This window comes from Phyllostomus hastatus, unplaced genomic scaffold (genome assembly GCF_019186645.2).
Source record: "Phyllostomus hastatus isolate PE091 unplaced genomic scaffold, TTU_PhHast_1.1 phas_scaffold_216, whole genome shotgun sequence".
Classification (NCBI taxonomy): domain Eukaryota; kingdom Metazoa; phylum Chordata; class Mammalia; order Chiroptera; family Phyllostomidae; genus Phyllostomus; species Phyllostomus hastatus.
In genome coordinates, this window is record NW_025334018.1 from 9,437,718 (window position 1) to 9,457,241 (window position 19,524).

Consider the following 19,524-nt stretch of genomic DNA (forward strand, 5'->3'; position numbering starts at 1 on the left):
GTGAGGGGGCAGCTGAATAGTCAACGACGCACGGCGGTCCCGCAGCTCCCGGCGACTGGGGACGCAGTCCGTCTGCAGAGTGGGCCCGCGCCGTCTCCACGGGACTGGCATTGAGCAGGCGTTTCCAGAAATCAACTCCCTCCCACGTCCGCCCGAGGTCTCCAGGCCAGTTGAGCCACCCCATAACTGGGTGCCAATTTGGGAAAAGAAGTGAAAAGTGGGTACTTGGCCTCACATTCCCGGAATATTCAATCACAGCAATAATAAGACCCTGGGTCCATCCAGCCTCCCACCCACACTATCTTGCCTGCTTTGCTTGGTTGTAAAGTATTTAGGGTCCTCTCACCCTGCCAACAGGGAAACTGAGGCACAAGCCATTAAGTGGCCTGCCCAGGGTCAGGGTTGAGCGCAAACAGGGAGCTGGTTGCTAGGCTCCGCTTTCCGTGGAGTCTCCATGGTTTCCTCCCAGCCCCTTCTCTCATAATGTTTTATACCTGCCTACTCACGCGGAATTCATTGTAATTTCCAAGCCCCCAAAGGGTATCCTGCCCACATGTTTAAGGGCAGCCTAACATGGCCTGCTGGCCAACTCTTACTGACTTTGTTTTCAATTCACTCACTCAAACCTGCAAACACACAGCGTGTGGAGTCTCACCTTGGTGCTGCGGCATTGGTCGTGGTGGTATTTCGGGTGGTGTTTAGCGTGGGGAGAAATGGCAGGAAAGGACAGGTATGTGGAGGAGGTATGGGCTCCAGACTCTTGACCTCATGCTGCAGCATTGTGTCAGGTTTCTTTGAAAACTCACAATATCTGGACACAGTCAGTTTTAGGTGAGCGCTCTGCCGTCCTTCCCTTCTTTGGCTTCCCTCCTACCCAAGCTAGGCCTGGGCATCCGCCTCCCCAGCGTCCATACAGGTGGTCAGTGAGTTCTTCTGCCCCTCCCCCCTCCCACATCCTGCCCCTGACTTTTGGTGTTTATCAGACTAAATTACCCTTTGGGGGGCCCTGCAGGGGGTAGGGTGGGGCTTGCAGCTTGATTTTTGACAATCAGCTTCAGGCCTGAAACAGACCAGAACTGGATTTGTAGCCTACACCCCGCACCCCAACCCCGGGCCCCTAGGTTGAAGCCTGTAGCTGCGAGACTTGGGGATTGCCTCTGCACATAGCCTCACACACAGGGGACCCTGCTCTTGTTCCTTACAGTTAGAAGAGAAACTGGGGTAACCAGAGGGAAATCTGAAAGCCTTTTGATGTAACTTATGGGAGGAAAATGCATCCATTACTCCCAGATTCTTTTTTAATCCCCTAACCCTCTTCCTCTTCCTCTAGCCAATCACCTAAACTTATACCCCCGAGTCACAGACATTAGACTGTCCTGCTTAATCTTTCCCCAGACCTTCTTCCCCATCGGCACAGGTCACACGCCAAAGAGTGCATGCCTCTGGGAAAACCTTAGATTGACCCCCTATTGTCGCAAAAAGAAAACTCTCCTTCCCCTCCCATTTACCTGGAGGAAAACTATTTTCCTGGCTGTTTCGAATCAGCTTGGCTTCATTACCATCTGATTTGTTTTCATGGCCTAATTTACTTTTTAAGGATGTGAGTGTATGTAGAATTGGGGTGGGGACAACTTGTGGGACCTGAAGGAAGGAGGCAGAGGCTCCACTGAGCACTCTGTGCTGGGCCAGTGCTTTGGGGGTGGGTGCAGACGCCTGCCCTCCAGCGCTTTGCTCCCTTCTGCAGGCATGTCTCTGGGGCGCGTGTCTATGGGCACCCGCATCAAGCAGGCCCTCTGGACCTGTGTCTAGGCGTGCGGACAGCCACACAGTCCTCTCTTTGAGAAACTGTTACAGCCTCAGGGAGAGTGTAGGACCTATGGTGCACCTACTTCTCAGTCCAGACCGGGACTGTGTGGGAAGACCAAGGCAAGAGGCTGCCGGAGGGATGTGTGAGATACAGATGATGGGGAGAAGGAAACTTTGGGGAAGGATAGAGGCCACCCTATGGCCACCCTACCAGGCCTGGTCCTGGCAGGTTCCAGCCACCAGCAGGGACACCAGAATCTGGAACCCAAAGAGAGGCCCTGCCCTTGTGTCTTCTTGGCAGGTGTGGTCTCCAACTCCTTTGCTGAAGCCTGGTGGCGGTGAATGCTCCATCCCTTTAGGCAGTGGCTCCTGGAAGCAATGCCAAGTGGTGATGGACGTGGGGATACTGTGCCCAGCCACCCCGACTCCGGGTTCCCCAGAGTTTGCTAGGCAGCCTGTGGGAGCCAGCGAGGGGCTCAGCAGCCGGCGTCCGGACCCCTGGGTTCTTAAAGTGCAAGTCAGAGACCAGGCTGCTGGAGGGCCTGCGAGGCCAAGCCTGGCTGAATCACACGCATGCAGTGGCATTTCCCGTCATTCTTGCTGCATTTGCTGCACTGCTAGGTGCGTCTCGTCTGAGCTGGAGACCAATTTGAGGGGGCCCCCGAAGTGGCCTGTTTTGCTGTCCTGCCTAAAGACCCAAGTAGATTCAGGACACTCGGTTGCAGCCTCCAGGACAGAGCATTTCCAAATACAATAGCAAGGCCTAGATTTCCCGGGCCTCTCGGTGGTCAGGAGGGGAATATGGTGTTTCAGAGACCTCACAGGCCCTCCCTTCTCACCCCAGGGTGGGAGGACCTGCTGGGCGCCCCTTCCAGGGGGACTTATGACATGCCTGGGCCGGTCTGCCCTAGGCTTGCAGGTTCAGACCCTGATCAGGGCCTGGCTGTCCGCGAGAGTAGTCTGCTGGGCCTCTCGATCTGCTGTTGCTCGCTCTGGGGAGCTGGCTCTTTCCTGCCCCTCCTTGAGGCATAGAAGCGTCTCGACTAGGGCGTTGGTTCGGGAAGATCAGACTGTGGCGAGGTCCTCGTCCGCGAAACCTGAGACTCTTTTCCAGCTTGGTAAGATCAACTTCTGAGCCCCTCTGAACTTGTTTTGCGCTGGGCAGGGTTCAGGGTTTCCCTGCGGCCCCGCGACCAGCAGCTCAACCTGGGAAGGAGTGTGGGAAATCAGAATGGTCAGAAGTATGGCCTTTCAGTTCCTTAGAAATCCCTAGCGACTGCATTGCCCTGAAATATGTGTGTGTGTGTATATATATATTTGGTGAGGGTGGTGGGGGGGATCAGTGGGGCGGGAAGAGCCGGACGCCCAGGATGAAGGGAATTTTGAATAAGTTCCTTCTCCGCTAGCAAGTTCTTGACCGCACTCGCCCAGTCCCTCTCCGTGGGTTCTCCAGAACCAGCGCCCCGGGCGGGCGCAGCTCGGCTCAGCATCCGCGCCGCAGGGAAGGCGAGCCTTTGCTGTGTGCGGGCCCAGTCGGGATCCGCCTGCAGAGCGCGCGGCGAGCCGGGCGCCCAGCCGGCCTCCTGCTTTGAGGGGCCTACGTCTCCTCGTCGCCTTCTCCACCAGGTAAAGCTGGGAGGAGGAGGCGGTCTTGAGAGTTTCAAGGAGAAGATTCTGAGTAGTTATGCTGCTTTTTTGTTTGTTTGTTTCGTTTTGCGTTTACCAGAGTTGTTTAGAAACGGTTCAGCAGGAAAGTAAGAACCTGTATGTCGAAATCCGGACGGAACCAGCAGATCTAAAACCATCTGGGGGCAGGGGCGAGATTATTACAGCCGTCCTCTGGCGTTTCGGACAGGTTGTCATTTTGTCTTAGCCCCCCAGTTCCAGATCTGTGATTAAAATGACTCTGGTCTTGCAGCTTCTTTGAAACCCAGAAGATTTGGGAGGAAAAGGTACGGGTTGGGGACTGGCAGGCGTTTGTAAGGGCACAGATCAGACCTCGACCTTCAGCTCCCCTCTCGCCCCACCACCAGGAGCCCGCGGGGCACCGGGAAGCCAGGAGTTAAAGTCGGCCCGGGAGCATCCCGGGGACGACGGGCGCTGAGCCCTGGCCCGAGCCTCAGTCTCTCCCCTCCGCTCATTGGCTCGCGCTCTCAGGGTTTCTCCTGTTCCCTCCTCGCCATTGGTCGGGGGCTGGCTTTTTTTCCCCTCTGTCTTTCTCGTCCTCCCCCCTCCCTCTCCCTCGCCCCAAGGACAGGAGTGCACCGCCTGCCCCCAGCTCCTCGGGAAGGGAGGAATTTAGAAAAAAAGTTTCCCAGAAGTTTGGATTAGAGGAAGGACGGGAAGACAGAGAGAGGAAGAAGGAGAGGGAGGAGAGAAAGGGAGAGGGAGGAGAGAGAGAGAATAAAAAAAAGATGAAGTCCAGTCTGCGCAGCCTGTGAGCGCCTGCCCCGGTGGGTGGGAAGCAGGACGCGGGCGCTCATGCTGCGAGCGGGCGGCGCTCCGGGCGCTCGTGCGTAGCCGCTGGGGCAGCTAGGGGCGCCGGTCCGAGCCGGCGGCGGAGGGCGGGGGAGGGCGCAGAGGGAGGGTGCCAAGGACCCGCGGAGCCGCCGCCTCTCCGGGCTCGGCCCGGCGGGCGCTCGGAGCGTGAGGGCGCGGGCTGCTCCTTCAGTAGCGGGGGCGAGCGGGGACTGGGGTGCGGGCGGCTAAGATGAGTGAAAGGAGAAGATCTGCAGTCGCCCTGAGCTCGCGAGCACATGCCTTCTCCGTTGAAGCCTTGATCGGCTCAAATAAAAAACGGAAACTGCGAGACTGGGAGGAGAAGGGGCTGGACCTGTCCATGGAGGCGCTGAGCCCCGCGGGCCCACTCGGAGACGCGGAGGACGCGGCCGCTCACGGCCTGGAGCCTCACCCGGGTGAGTGCGTAGGGCCAGACCGCGGGAGGCGGGCGGCCAGCCTGGGGGCCGAGTGGTGCGGAGGGAGGCCCTGGCCGCCCACGCCCTGCCCTGCTCCAACTCGGGTTTCTTTTCCTTTGCACAAATGCCTCGAGCCTTCCCCCAAATTCGCCGGAACCAATTTGGGAGAACTGGCCCAAGCCTTGCATTTCGTCGCCAACCTCGAGCAAGGAGGTCTTGCTCGCATCCCCTTCTCTGGGAGCAGAGCGCAGCGTTCCTGGTGCCCGCAGCTGAGGGGCTTGCAGGGCCCTGGGGTTAGGAGGGGCGCCAGTCGCAGGCAACGACTGGAGAGCAGAATGTCTGGGACTGACTTCCGAGAGCTCCGGAGGACGAGCGTGGTGCTCTTGGCCCGACACCCCCGCCTAGAGAAATGTCCCGTTTACCCCATTTTGCTTTCAGCCTTGTCCCTCGCCCTTCCCCCACCAATTTTTCTGCGACTAAAGTTGTTGAATTTCCTCTCCTCTGGCGACTAGAGACGAGAGAGCACGGTCATATTTCCACTCTGTCGGCGTTTATGGAAAGAGGAATGTATGTTAGACCCCTCACCCTGCTCCCTGGGTTACCCGTCAGGGCCCACATGTCTGTATATTTGGGGGTGAAGCGGTGCAATTAATTTGTATCTTGGATCTATACGCACACAACACGTAATACACAGGGAGGGTGTCGATGTCAGTATTTTAGCATAATCCGGGGGGTGGGGTGGGGTGGGGGACAATTTAGCGTTTTGTATTAAGTGCCAAGATTTCAACAGTGCAAAACAGTCCGGGGGAACAGCTGTTGTCGGAGGAATCTTGCGGGAACGCGCGCGCGCACACACACACACACACACACACACACACACACACACAAGGAGGCTGCAGCTTAGGTTATCGGCTTCAGAAACTTTCCAGCCAAGACTTCTAAAACTGTTTTGGAGGTGCTCCTTCTGACCTGCTAGGCCTGGGGGAGGAAACCTGGGTCAGCGCGCAGGCCAGCCCGGGTGGGGGCGGCGGCCTGCACGCAGATGGGGAGGCCTTGCGCTCAGGAACTTGGGGGCTGGAAAACTGGCCGGCCCAAGGAGGGACAGCTGTCGCTTACATTTTCTCTTTCGGCAGTGACAGTTCAATTTCCATGCTCCCGAGGCTAATAATAACGCGATTAGCGGGTGACCTGCAGAGACAGTTTTATGAATTCGTGTTCTTGTGGCCCGTTATGGTATTTGGGTTTAGTGCTGGGGAATTATTTTTATTAGTCGATGAAAAGAAAATGAAAAGGAGATTTATTTCCTCCGCTCGAGTGTTCCCCTGTATTGGAATGGGGGTGCCCGTCCACAAGGACCACTGTGTGGGCGACCGGGAAAGGAACGCGTGGTTGATGTGTTCCCCACCTCCGGCCAGACCCTGTTTCCTCGCCGCGTTTATCTGCTGTCAGCATCTCAGTCGGGCCTTCACACAGTTTAGTGGAAGTTCTTCCAGGCCTTAGGACAACTCCCGATTCGGGAAGCGGGTCTGTTTTACTTTCCCCGCGGTGGAAAAAGCGCACGTTATTTAACTGCGCGGCAGATGCCCGGTACCCAGTGCTATTCTCTAGGGAACGGCCAGGACTCCCAGAGCCGTCCGAAGGCCGCACGCTCAAAAAGGACCAACACGCAGGGTCACGATCAGAAACTCAGCTCTAAGTTTTCTTTAGGCCGGTCTTTTCAGCCATAAGCATGGAGAGAACAGTGAGGGCCTGGGGCAAGGGGAGACCAGTCCAGACCGAGAACGAGCGGACCTGGTGTCCAGAATGCTGTTCCCTCGCTCTTGCAGTTTGAGGGGAGAGAGTGACGACCTAACAGAACTTTACGTACCAGAGAGTTCGGTGGACCTGGCCTTATTACCTTCGTCATTTTTTTAAGGAAGAAAAATGGGCATTTGGTTTTTAGAAAACGAAATATGTTTGTGGGGCACTGGGGCCGAGGAAGAAGCCGGAGACGTAGAGCATTCCCGGGCCTTCTGCGGAGCCGGGCTGCCGGCGGGGCCTGGCCACGTCGCAGGCTGAGGGGACCCCCGTGGGAGATCTTGTCCCCTTGGAGATCTCCAAGTTGGAGTTCGCAGTGGCCAATGATTTCGTAGGAACCGGGCGCTGGATGAGGAAAAAAAAAAAAAAAACAACAACTCTCAAAAAAAGGGCGCGGTGGCTTGGAGACTAGGCAGACCCGGGAGCGGAGGAGGCGGAGCTGCGAGCTCAGTCTGCCCGGGAATGGTAGTGGAAGGCAGGGCCAGGGCTCGGGTCTTCTGCGTGTCTTTCTTTCTCTTTGTCTCTGATAACAGCACCCTGACCGACGCACACGGGGCCACACTTAACGGTGTGTGTGTAATGGTGAAGGTGGGAGGTGGGGCCCCGGCCACTGCGCTGTGCCCGGAGCCGTGTCTCTGCCTGGCTGGGCCTCTCGCAATTCTGCTTGAACTCTCTCTTCCCAATTAGCATCGGAGGGGGGTGGGGGCTGCTGCGTTGCTCGCCCACAGAGTCTGATAAGAGTCAGGAACAGAAGGCAAATCAAAATAAGAAAAAAAAACAAAAAAAACAAAAAAACTACAACAAAACCCAGATTGTCACAGGGCTGGGGAGGGATTAAACGCTTGGGACAACCGCGTAGCGCAACCGTATTCATCCTTCTCCCCATCCCTTCCCTTTTCCTGGTACCACCGTCCCCCGCCCTCCCTGCCCTGGCCTCAAATTTTCGGGAACCTCGGACCATCCACGGGTCGGATTTAATGTTTCGCTTCTGTTCAAAGTCGTGGCCTTTTGCTTTTCCACAGCCCGTTTTTCTTTCGGAGTATGGACTGAGCTGGCTTTAGCCGGCGCCCAGTGCCCGCAGGCTGGGGCGCCAACCCACAGCAGCGGGGGACCAGCCCGGCCTGCGCACTGTAGGCACTCACACATCAGAGGACACACAGTATGTATTTCAAAGTTTTCCAACGAGCCTGGTGGTCTCAAAAACTCCCTGAGGCCCTCGGGGGCCTTGGAGAAGAGCCTTCGAGGTGCCCTCATTATTACGCCGGGGCCGGCACTCAGAGTCCTTTGGAGAGGCCGCCAGTACTCTGCGTCCGCGGGCTGGGGAAGGTCTCAAAACCCGTCTTGGAGGAGCTTGGCTCTCGGGCACGCTCGCCCCCGCCTCTCCCGCAAAGCAACTGAGGCAACTTTCTTCGGGAACAGCTGCTCGGGCTGCGGCGGCCTTGAAAGTGTATTTCAGGCACGTGGCGGCGCCAACGGTGCTCCTACCGCAACCCAGTCTCCACCCGGGTCCCCAGCTCGGGTTTGGGCCTTTGCTGCCCAAATCCACATTCGAGTGCGGCTAAGGCCGGGTCTCCCGCGGAGCGAAATAATTTAAACCCTCTGCGGGGGCATTTCCCCTTAACAGAGCCCGCGGTCTCGAGTCTTGCAGCCGCGCGTTCCGGCGGCCTAAGGAGGTGGCGAAGTACGCGGGTGGGCACACAAAGCGGCACACGCAGGAACACGCGGGTAGGGCGGCACTCCGCGCCCACGTGCGCACAGAACTGGCGCTCGCGTCTCCCCCGCACCGGTCTACGCAACCCCTAGTGAAACGAGACGAGAAAAGCTGCCTCAGTGCCCCAGGCCACTTTCTTCTCTCGCATTAGCAGCTGGTCCCGAGAGTTAATGTGCCCGTTTATGGCTTGTGTGCTCAGAGTGGAGCTCCGAGATTTTCATCTTGACACCACCCCTCTACCCATCCCCAACCCCCAATAGGGAAACACAAGGTCAAACGGAGGAAGTGACTCTTTACTGACGTTCTAGGAAGGGGAGAAAAAGCGATGAGTTGGAAACCGGTGGGGAGAATGTGCTTGTGCGGGGCCAGCACCCGCCAGGGCGCAGGTCCGGCTGGGACCACGGTACAACGGTGGGCAGCGACGCGCAAGGGTCTGCCTGGGATAGAATCCCCCACAAGAAACTCTGGTTCCCGGGTGCTGCGCGCGCCCCTGCACCCGTGCAGGCCTCCAGGGTGCCGGGCCTGCGCCCCGCGGACAAGCCAAGTGTGGGGGGGCCTGCTGAACGTGAGCAAGGTTCCCGCCTGTTAGGTCCGAAAGGCCTTCCGCGGCGGTTGTTTTTTTGGTAAGTGATCTTGTGTGAAGCGAGAGGAGGGTAAGCAAGACGCTGAATTCGTCCTGTACCGGCAAGGATGGTGGTCTCTTGGGATGACTGCCAAACGATTTTTTTCGCGAGCCGTGGGACAGTGGCTAAACCAGACGACCTCTGGATGTGCGGGACGTTCAGGGATGCACCGCCGTGGCCTGAGCGCTTGGGGGAGGGTATGGAGACGTTTTGTATAACACCGAGGCCCTGGCACAGTAGCAGCCACTAGGAAGGAGATAATTCTAACCCCCTCCATCCCATAGACCAAGCGAAGTGCTGGAGGGCAGTGGAAGGACAGGCAATGGGGAGGCAGGACCATGGTGGCCAGAGTTTGGACTGCAGTGGAAAGAAGGTTGAGTGTGCTGTGGTTTGCACCTCCTTAGGTCCCCCCCATCGCCCCCAGGTGTGTTTCGAAACCTGTGCGATGGGCGTGGAAGGTGTGGCCGTAACAAGGGAGCATGGGAGAACAGTCTTGGGATTTTTGGCCACGAAGTGCAGGGCAGCCCCTTGCCCGGCTCCCACGACACCCACCTTGCCCCCGTCCGAAGACCGCAAGCCTAATGGGCAACCACGGCTGTCCTAGACAGAGCAGCTCGCAGGCCGGGCGCTCCACGATTCTGAATTGACATCTCCCCCGCCCCACCCAACGCTGTTTCTCATCAGACACGTTTTGGGGGCTTCAGAGCTGGCCACTTTGGGTTTTCTGATTTTACAGGTAAAACTCCTAGAAAGTAAAGTTCACGAGGTGCTTGCTGCTTACGCAGGGAGACAGGGACATTCAATTTCTTAAAGTGGAGTTCGGACTGAAATTATGTTGACACACACCCGCTGTCGTTTTCCTGCCCCCCATACCAGTTACTTCAAATGGCTTCACACGAGTCTTTTAATTATTATGGAAAACTGGTTTGAGATCTCTTTAGTTAACACGCCCTGCACAGGAGGAGCTTCTGAAGAAGGGTAGGAGATGCCTAACCTGGGGGCCAAAACTGCAATCATGGGGGTTGGTGGCTCGTGTTCCCCTATTGATTTGTATGATTGCCTTCGTGTGTGTGGACTAGAGTTTAATGGGAGCAAGTCCCTCATCAATAATCCTTCCTATTAGGTCACAAGGAGACAGGAACAAGGACATTCTGGATCCCAAGACCGAAGCATTTTATTCCTCCAAGCATCTCCAAGAGCATTGCTCATATTACTGAGTGAAATATTCCAGTTCTGTTACAATCATCCTCTCTATTGCCAAAAAATAATATTAAGAAGATGAGAACATTTTTTGAGAGTCTGATTATGGACTCTGATAAAAATTTATTTCTTGTACTAGGGAGGAAAATGACTGCATTACTTCTGAAGTCTGTACATTCCTTCTCTATGTGACTGTAGGACTGTAGGTTCTTTTTTTTTTTTTTTTTTAAAGCAAGGCCGAACTCTGCAAATTCCAGGATAAAGAGCAGGCTGGCATTTCGCTTTCCTTTCTGGAAATACAGAAATCCATCCAATGATTATTCTGGGGTGTAGCTGGTTATTGCTTTCTTACTCCCAAAAGATGAAATCATTCAGCAGGAGAGACTATTTAAGTGGTTTTCTAGTTTTGACCTTTAGGGATACTTTTCCACAGGGAGAAGCAGGGAACTGGTGGAATGTGGAATCTCTCTTTCCTCCATGTGGTTTATTTTTGCTGTGCATTTTCCTGGTTTCCAGCGAGCTTTGAATTTTATATGTGCCTGACTGAGATACCCAAGGGTCTGTACTGGGAACAGCAATTAGCAAATTTATAAATTAGGGTCTGTTTACACTTTGGGGGGCAAGGATAATCATTAGTTAATTTAAGGGAGGCCTTTGGTCTAAGTGTCAGGCTGGAAAAGGAGACTCAGCAGGGAGGACCGGAGGTGAAATGGGGAGAGGCGGAGAATTCGCGCAATGGGTGACGACAAACCGACATTTGCTCCGTGCCATTAATGGCTCCACTTGGGGGCAGGACGTTTTGCTGACTGCAGACTGGTGACTAGCTTTGGATACCAGCGGTGAAAACAGGCCTTGAAACCACTCCCTCTCGTCCTGTGCTCCGTGTCAGCCGGTGTCGAGCCTTGCCCTTTGTGCACGAGCACTCGAAGCATTAAAGACTGTGTACACGAGTGCAGGTGTTTATGCACAAGTCTGTGTGGGGACACCAGGTTCTGAAATGGGATGCAGAGAATATTTCAGGGAAAAGAAACGGCCTTGAGTGTGTGTGTGTGTGTGTGTGTGTGTGGCCAGTTTAACAAATTGGGAATGCCTAAAATTTGGGGGTCAAAAAAGCTGTCATCGCTAGACATTCTTTGACAATTCAAGAGATTCCCAAATTTGAAAATTCCAGTTATTGGCAGAGAACAGGGATGTCACAGATTTAGTTGAAAAGACAGGGAGAGTGAGAGTTTTCTTAACTCAGCTTGGCATTTAATTTTGTGAAGAATGCCATCTTCCTTTTGGATGGGCGGAATGCTGCCTTGTGTTCTGCGGAGTAATTAACTTCATGTCCTCCCACGTTAAGGGACTCATTGAGAGAAACCGCGATAATAATTACGAGTAATAGAAGAAGTAACAGTAAAACATTGTGATTCGGGAATATAATTCAAGAACGTAGGCAACATATGCAAAACTATAGTTGCTGAGGCTCCAGTGGGCTGTTACCAAACGGCCACACACTTTAGAGGATTCAAAAAAAAAAGAATCAAACAAACCCTTAATTCTGGATTGCACACCCAAGAGCCTAATTTAGCCTGCTTTTAAAAATCAAAACACTAGAGACGACAGTCGGGTTTCCTTGGAGGGCATCGCTAGAGGTCATTGTCATTACCCAGCCAGCAGCCTTGGAGTTTCAGCGCCTAGTTCTCCACAAGGTGAATCGAAGTCCTTACTCCGAACCCCCTCCGCCGGGCCCTCGCAGCCCCGCGGCCCGGAGCGGATTGCCGAAGCCCCGGAGCGGGGCTCTGAAAGCCGCCGACCCTCCTTCTCTTCGCACCGCCCCCCCCACCACTTCCCCTCACCTCGACATCCTGTCCGGGTCCCTTCCCCCAGCCTCCTACGCACACATTGAAAACGCCCCCTTTTTTTCCCCCCCAATCTCGAAAAAATTTCAGATGACGTTTCACCGAGGAAGGAATCGGGATTACGTTTCTTCCCGAGAAACAGGCCTGGGGACAGCGGGCAGCTCAGGGGAGGCTTCCCGAGTCGCCGACTCGGGTCGCTGCCGCGTCCGCCCTGCGCCCTCCGCCCGCGCCGGGGTCTGGCGGCGGGAACCGCGGCGCGGCCTCGGGGAGCTGGGCCCCGGGTCCCGCTGCGTCTCTGCGGGTCTGTGCGGCCGCCCGGCCTTGAAACCGGGGCCGCGGCGCCCTCGGCCCTGGCGAAATGCAGAGACCCAGGGGTGATCGGGAAGGCCTTGGTGAAAGACCCCCTTCTCCCCACCCCACACCCCCCAAACAATCGGGGGAGAAAAACCCCAAACCAACCCAACACCGAACGGAACCCGTGGATCTTACACCTCGCGCCCGGAGGGGAGTTTGAGCTTTTGCTTTCATCAGACTGAACAAATTTTGGAGGAATCAGACCGACTTCAAACATTAGCAATTAGGAACTAAGAATCCCTCGGACTGAGGAACTTTTAATCCCTAACCATTTCCAAATGGGTGATTCTACGTCCGCAAGTATCACAGCCGGCCCGTTAGGAAGGAGAGTCGTGCTGACGGCTGCAGACGCGCAGAGGATCCCCGGGCGCTGGGGCCCGGACAGCGGAGGCGCCCCACGCCCAGAAACCGGCATCGCGCCCCGAGACAAAGGGACGGCCAACGATCGCCCTTCACACTCTTCTGCAGATGAAAAACAATGTAGTGATTCATTTCTTAAAAGAGAAAAGGAAAGAAAAGAAACCACCCAACTTTGCTAAGTAAATTGAGAAATGGCCAGAAGCTGGCGGGACTGGCTTCCCTTCCAGAGCTGAGCGTGAGCTCGGAGGGAAGTCCTGCCCCCGGGCATCCTCGCTTCAAGCGTCAATCACACCAGAATTGAAACCTGGGGGCCAGGTGACTTGGGTGGCTCAGGGCTTCCGTTCTAGCTTCTGAAAAGCAAATAATTGATCTTCCCAGTGGAGGGGCAGGCGTTTGTGCCGATGAGTGATGGTAAACACAGCGATTCTGTCTCTGGGTTTGACAAAGCTTCCTTCACTCAGAAGCCTAACAATGTATGTATGTATGTATGTCTGTATGTGTGTCTGTATGTATTTTTGGCGGCAAAGCTAAGGGATATATTATATATAAAATACTATAAATCTATGTACTATTTAGAAAAAAAGGTTTAGTTAGAAAATGAATTGTATAAGCAAGCTCGCAGAGGAATAGTGAATTGTAAAACATTTCAGAAACCTTAACTGCTCATGTGGATACGAGTCCTTACTGCAAAGCTTTCCACACAGGCCTTCATATTCTAGATTATATCCATGTATGACGGTGGGAACAGGGCTGGCCCAGCTTAAGTGAGACCTAGATTCTAGCGCTAGCTTTGTCATTCATATTGGAACTAGGGATGTTTGTTTTAAAGGCAGACAAATATTGAAAAAAATGTTTTAAAGTTGTTTAGTGGGCACTATTAGGGTCTCAGTTCCTGGTTTGTGAAATGAGGGGCAGATGCTCAAATGACACCTGAGGCCCCTTTAGCTGTAAGAATCTGATTCTGTAAACTTTTTAAAAATAACCATTTCTCCTAATGCACCTTGGCCGTCCCTTGTCTCATCCTGCACTTTGCTGGCACGAGGGAAGCTTTCCTGCAGTGGTAGAAAGCAACAGTACAGCAACACAAAGCCAGAAGGAAAAAAAAAAAACAAAACAGATTTTTTTCTTGAAAAGTTTTTAGATTAATATCACATGTTCAGAAGTCCTGAATTGGTGATTTCTAGTCCTTTGTGTTTGATGTAACCTATCATTGCTTGTGTGAATGCCCAGGGCCCTACTGCCAAAAACAATTCTATGGCATCAGTGGATTTAAAGGAACTATAGGTTATTTTATGCTCTGAACGTTTTTTGTGCCATCCCCACAAATAGCTGAAAAACTCTGGATCTGAAAAACGAAGACTGAGAAAAGCCAGCTTCATCACTGGTAAATTGAATTGGTGGAAGCCCACCCCTCAAACGATCAGTTGCCCCTCATTACTATGTGAGCCCAGTGGAAAGCACTGGTGACTATTTTCCATGTCTAGTCTGCTAAGCCGAGGTCTGGATCTGGCAGAGATGCGAGAATGCTAAAAGGATGACTTAGTAACAGGCAAAACGCTTGTCAACAAGATAGATCAGAAGACAGCTTAGCATTCAAGACCTCTATTCATAGCTGCTGAACTTGAAGGCAGGGTCAGACAAAAAAGCTGGGCCCCCGCACTCACCTAGGAGGGTTTCTCAGGTTTCTATCTTGGGGGACTTTATTTCCTTGCAGACTTCTACAGCTGGGCTTCACACCCTAATGACAGCTCCCCACCCTCAGTGAGGCCCCTCAGTGATGCCCCCTCCCCTGTGCACACTTCTGTCAACCGTGGAGCTTGTGGATGGACTGGTCATCCACTCTCACTGCTGCCCTATAACCACTGTGGGGCCGGGGCCTTGTCGTCATTGCCTCTGTATCTCCAGAGCCTAGCACTTAGTAAGTAAGTAATAAAAACACAGTGGTCATACAACACAAACAATGATAACAAGTAGTAACATGTATTGAGCACTATGTGCCAGCCACTGTCCTAAGTTATATGTAGGGCTGTTATATATATTCCAAATATCTATCTATCTATATGATATATATCTAAATAATAGTATGCAACAATTATATATTTCAAATAATATGTAATTCTATATATTTGTATATGTAATTACTTATAATAATGCATAAAATTCTAAAACATGCTAATGAAATAGATACTCTTACTGTCATTCTATTTGGTGTGATGAATGAGTGAGTGATAGAGTGGTTGAAGGCTCAGGTTCTTGGGGTTAGACTGCTCGTGTCTGAGGCTGGGTCCCAACACGTGCTACTTGTACAACCTTGGGCAAGCTACTAAATCTCTCCCGAGCCCAGTTTCTACATCTGTGAAATTGTACTAAAAAATGTATTCGTCAAAAGGTGGTCATGAGGATGAACTGAGCTAGTGACATAAAGAAACAGAGGACTTAGCGCCATGCCTATTATTCCTGTCAGTTGAGTGGATTGTGATTACTCACCGCGGTGACCACCTTGGGTAAGACATAAGACGCTGCTGCAGATTGTGATGCACAGGGGCCCCCACCCTCGCCCCCAGTCTTCTGCTTTAAAGGCGATGTTGGACTAGCAGTGGGGTCCCCCTTGGTGTGCAGCCTGTGGTTAGACGCAGAAGGCAGAATCTGAGTGCTCGTGCTGATCAGGTCAAATGTATAGAACTTTGAGAGCCGTTGCTACTCAGGGTTTCACTGAGGCAGGTGCCAGAACCCCAGGGAGCACCTGGGGGAGGGAGAGAGGCTACTAAGGGTGGGGATCAGCCTCTGGCATAAGGAAGGAAAAGGGGATGGTGCTGGGGAGCCCCAGCTTTACCAGCTCCCCTGCTGGGCTCTGGCAGAAGACAGAAGGGTCTTTCTGAATGCAGGAAAGTAAAAGAACACATGCATGTTTCTTTGTGGTTACTTTCTGATATTTATACCTAAAGCCCAGAAATCCCCCAAAAGTCAGGTCTAGGAACTAAGGAAGATTCATTTGCATAAGGCCTTTGTTTGTAAGGCCTGGACTTGTATGGACCCCAGGATTCTGGGCAAGATGAGCCAGTTGCACCAATTAGTTGGGGCTGCGGTAAAAAGGTTTGTAGGTGTTGTTTGTGAGGGCGAAGGTGCATCCCCTGGGGAAGAGGATCAGAGGAAGGGTTCCTGTCAAGGTCTCCCCACTTCCAGGAGCCCAGGGCACGTCATCAGCAGTGTTCAGGCCCTGCCTGCCCATCTAGAGGGGGAGGAGGATGCTCTGTCTTAGCTGGATTTCAGGCCTCAGGTTCGAAACAGCCTCTCTGCCCCACATTTTATCTCCAGGACAGATGTTTCCACACTTGCCCAGCATCATCTTATCTCAGAGTGCTCACAATGCTAACCGGCATGAGAACTCTCATTCTGAGGGTGCACCCTGAACCAGGCACTGCGCTGATGGTTTCATTCCCATTCTCTCATTGCATCCCTCCAAGAGTCCTCAAAATGAGGTAATTATTTCCCCATTTTACAGGTGAGGAAATTGGGGCTCGAACAGATGGAGTAACTTGCCCACCGACACACAGCTCCAGTCCCCTCGAAGGGGACTGGCCAGAATTGAAGCGCAGCTCCCTGTGACTCCGGAGTCAAGGTCCTTAACCACTTGCCTCGCCCTGCAGATGGCTCTTCAGGGCTCTAGGGGGAACTTTGAACTTTCTTGGTTGAAAATGTATGCTTGCTGTTCATTCTGCTCTCCCAAACAGAAATTGTTAAGTCACAAATGTCAGAGAGCTGGTTACAGTTTCTGGGTCTCTATCTTCCTTTCCCTTTATTTTTAGTCCCTCCAATCCTAAGGTGCCTTCTCCCTACCAGCTAGTGGGAGCCATGCAGGGTTGAGTTTCTAAGCTGTGGCTTTGGAATGGCGCATGCGCACGCAGTCCCCGCAGCGTGACTCGCTTTTCCCTGACTTGAATGCACAGAAATCTCAGTGTCTGAAATGCGGTGGCCACATATTGAATTTGATCTAAAACCTCCTCATCCTAAATCCCCTTGTACAGTGAAATGCAGCGTGCTCTGTTTTACCCATTCCCTTCTCCATTCACGACGGGATGGAAAGAATCTGATTGGTAATTGATTCAAAATGGAACAGCTTAGAAATGTATCAGTTGCAGTGACGAGCAATTCGTGCATTTCTAAGTACTGCTGGGTTGTTGTTTTTTTTTCCTTTCCAAACTCAGCAATCACAGCTGAAATCCCTTTGCCATGGATTGAATTTACAAAGGAAGAGATTCTGATTTCCACAGTGGCTTCTTTTTAATGCCCAAGGATTAGGAAACTGCCTTGAGGACCCACAGCAAGTACACCCTCTCTCAGAGTCGCGGCTTTGACTTTAACCTCTGAGTGACTACTCTGATTCATTTATTTTGTAACAGCTCTATTGAGAGCGGCCTTGTTTGGTATGGGATCAGTTATTTGCAGAAATCTCTCATCTCGTTAAACACTTACAGCTCATGTGCTTTTGCTCTCCTGACATGCCATAAGTGGATGTGATCCCGGCAGTGAGTTGTGGGGCACATTGGTTTTCAGGGGGTTTGGGTCCACCTGTTCACTGTCTTTCCATCAGTTTTCCTCCCACTCCAACCAACCTTCCTCTCTTAGGAAGTCTGGTGTCTCCAGCAGGGATTTGGAGAAAAACTAAACCCGCAGCTTTCGGTGGGTGGACTTGAGCATTAATGTGTTTCTTGGCTCTCGCGCTGTGAAGTCTATCATATTCATGTTTGTTGTGCCCAGTGATAGAAGAGTGGCTTTTTAGAACTAAAGAGAAATAAGATGTAAAGTCCATGTCTGTTTTAAATCTTTGCTTTCTCCTCTTGCCCACCCTGCTCTGTGCAGGCAACGATTGATGGGATTTGATAAGCTCTTGTAGCAACAGAAGCATATGAATCTCTGGGCCCATTTCCTTTCCCAAAGAACCCAGGTGGAGCCAAGCTCTTGAAATATAGAGTGTGGCAGAGGATGAGGTGAATGCTGCAATCTAGGGTGATTTACTGGATCTTCCCCAGGAGATCTGTCCAATTAGAAATGTAGATTCCGCAAGATAGGAAAGCAGCCAGACCCGGCCCGTTGGTTTTCCCTCCAGTGCTCAGAGCACTCGCTGCTCGCCCAGCAGTAATCCTGGGAACGCTGGGTCTCATCTGCTGCAACGGTGCATTACCCAGATTACCCCGGGACACCATAGAGATTTGAGACATCTCCTTGATATTCTGACTGGGTGGTAGGGACCGCAGGAGGCGCTTCCTGCAGACACGAGACCGTTTGACTGCTGTAGGGGTGAACAAATGGTAAACCGAGCCCAGGCATGTGTGTGTGTGTGCGTGTGTGTGTGTGTGCGTGTGTGTGTGAGGGAGGGCGGGGGGAGGCGTGTTATGAAGGGTTGGGTGTAACGGTTCCCCAGCCTGCGTGGGCGAATTGGTTCCGGATGTTAACATTTTTTTGCTTGGGGCTTGACTACATTCTCCTTTTTCTTTGCCTGTTTTCCTGCCCAAATTGTTAGGCCTCCACAGCTGTGGGGCTCATCGCTGGTGAATGTTGAGCATGACAGATCTGGCTTTAGGGGCCGTTTTGGGGCATGCGTTTAGGTAGACTTCTGAGAGGGTTTCACCCAGCAACTTTCTTGAACTTTGAGTCCTGTTCTGTCCATCTTGTTGGCAGAGTCCCAGTTCTCCCCTGCACTGGATGGCCTCTGTTGGGGATTGAGGATGACTTGTTATAGAAAGCAGATGGTCCTGCATATCCTGGAAGCAGGAGAAACTGGCTGGGGTGGGAAACTGGGACAACAGAGAGCATGAGGTCCGGGTCAGGCTTTCCCGATGTAGTTCTGGCTGTGTGACCTTGGGCAGGTGAGTGAACTCTGGGCCTCAGTCGTGAGAATAGGAAATGAGGCACCGATGCCGGCTGCGGGGCTGTCGTGAGAACGAAGAGCAGAGTGCTCGGTGTGGCACCAGTCGCATAGACAGTGCCCAGTGTCCTCACCTGTCTACCTTGCTTGTAATTATACTTTTGGTAAACTGAGAAAACTCAGACACCCTTCAGTGTTGTGACGAGAAACCTTTTGGTGAGTGTCAGACACAGGATCGTCCCTAACTACCCTCCTTAGCTCATCTCCACTGATGGCCTACGCATAGCACATCCTCTCACACAGTTTGACACTTTTTATAATTGACAGATGCATTGTATAAGGTTGAGGTGTACGACGTGTTGATTCAATACATTCCTATGTGACAATGTGATGGCCATCTTTTATGGTGAGAACATTGAAAACCTTGTCTCTTGGCAACTTTAAAGCGTACAACGTAGCATCAACTTCCAACTGCAAGCTTGTGTTTCTTACCCACATCTCCCCATTCCCCAACCCCAGCCCGTGGCAACCACCATTCTGCTCTGTTTTAATGAGTTCTGCTCTTCTAGAGTCAACATATAAGCGATACCATACAGAATATGTCTTTCTCTGTCTGCTTTACTTCTCTTAGCATAATACCCTCAAGGCCTACCATGCTGTCACAAAGGATAGGATTTCCTTCATTCTCATGGCCATACAATATTTCATTGTGTATGAGTGTGTTCATACATGTATATCTCACATCTTCTTTATCCATTTATCCATTAGCGGACACAGGTAACTCTTATATTTTGGCTCTTGTGAATAATGCTGCAATAGACATGGGAGCTCAAGATCCCATTTTCATTTCCTGGATGACTTTTGCATCATCCTCCACGCAGCTGCCTCTGCTTCTCCTTCTGTTGGGAGCACTTTTCTCCTTCTCCTCCCCTAAGTTCCTTCTGAAGAAAGTTTATCGTATTTTAAAGACTGATGTTACGCACCCAATGTGACAGCAATATCCCAAGATGAAAAAGGGAAATTTGGGAGAAATATTAACCGACAGGAT

At 52.4% G+C, this 19,524-nt stretch overlaps 1 protein-coding gene across 1 annotated transcript in view; it reads left to right on the forward strand.

Moving 5' to 3' along the window:
* Positions 1–4,046: 4,046 nt before the first annotated feature.
* The window catches only part of TBX15 (T-box transcription factor 15), a 98,699-nt gene continuing 83,221 nt past the window's right edge, over positions 4,047–19,524 (forward strand). The window contains exon 1 of the mRNA XM_045817246.1: positions 4,047–4,721. Within this exon, the coding sequence (XP_045673202.1) occupies positions 4,517–4,721 (205 nt within the window). The 5' untranslated portion in view covers positions 4,047–4,516. The remainder of the gene's footprint in view (positions 4,722–19,524) is intronic.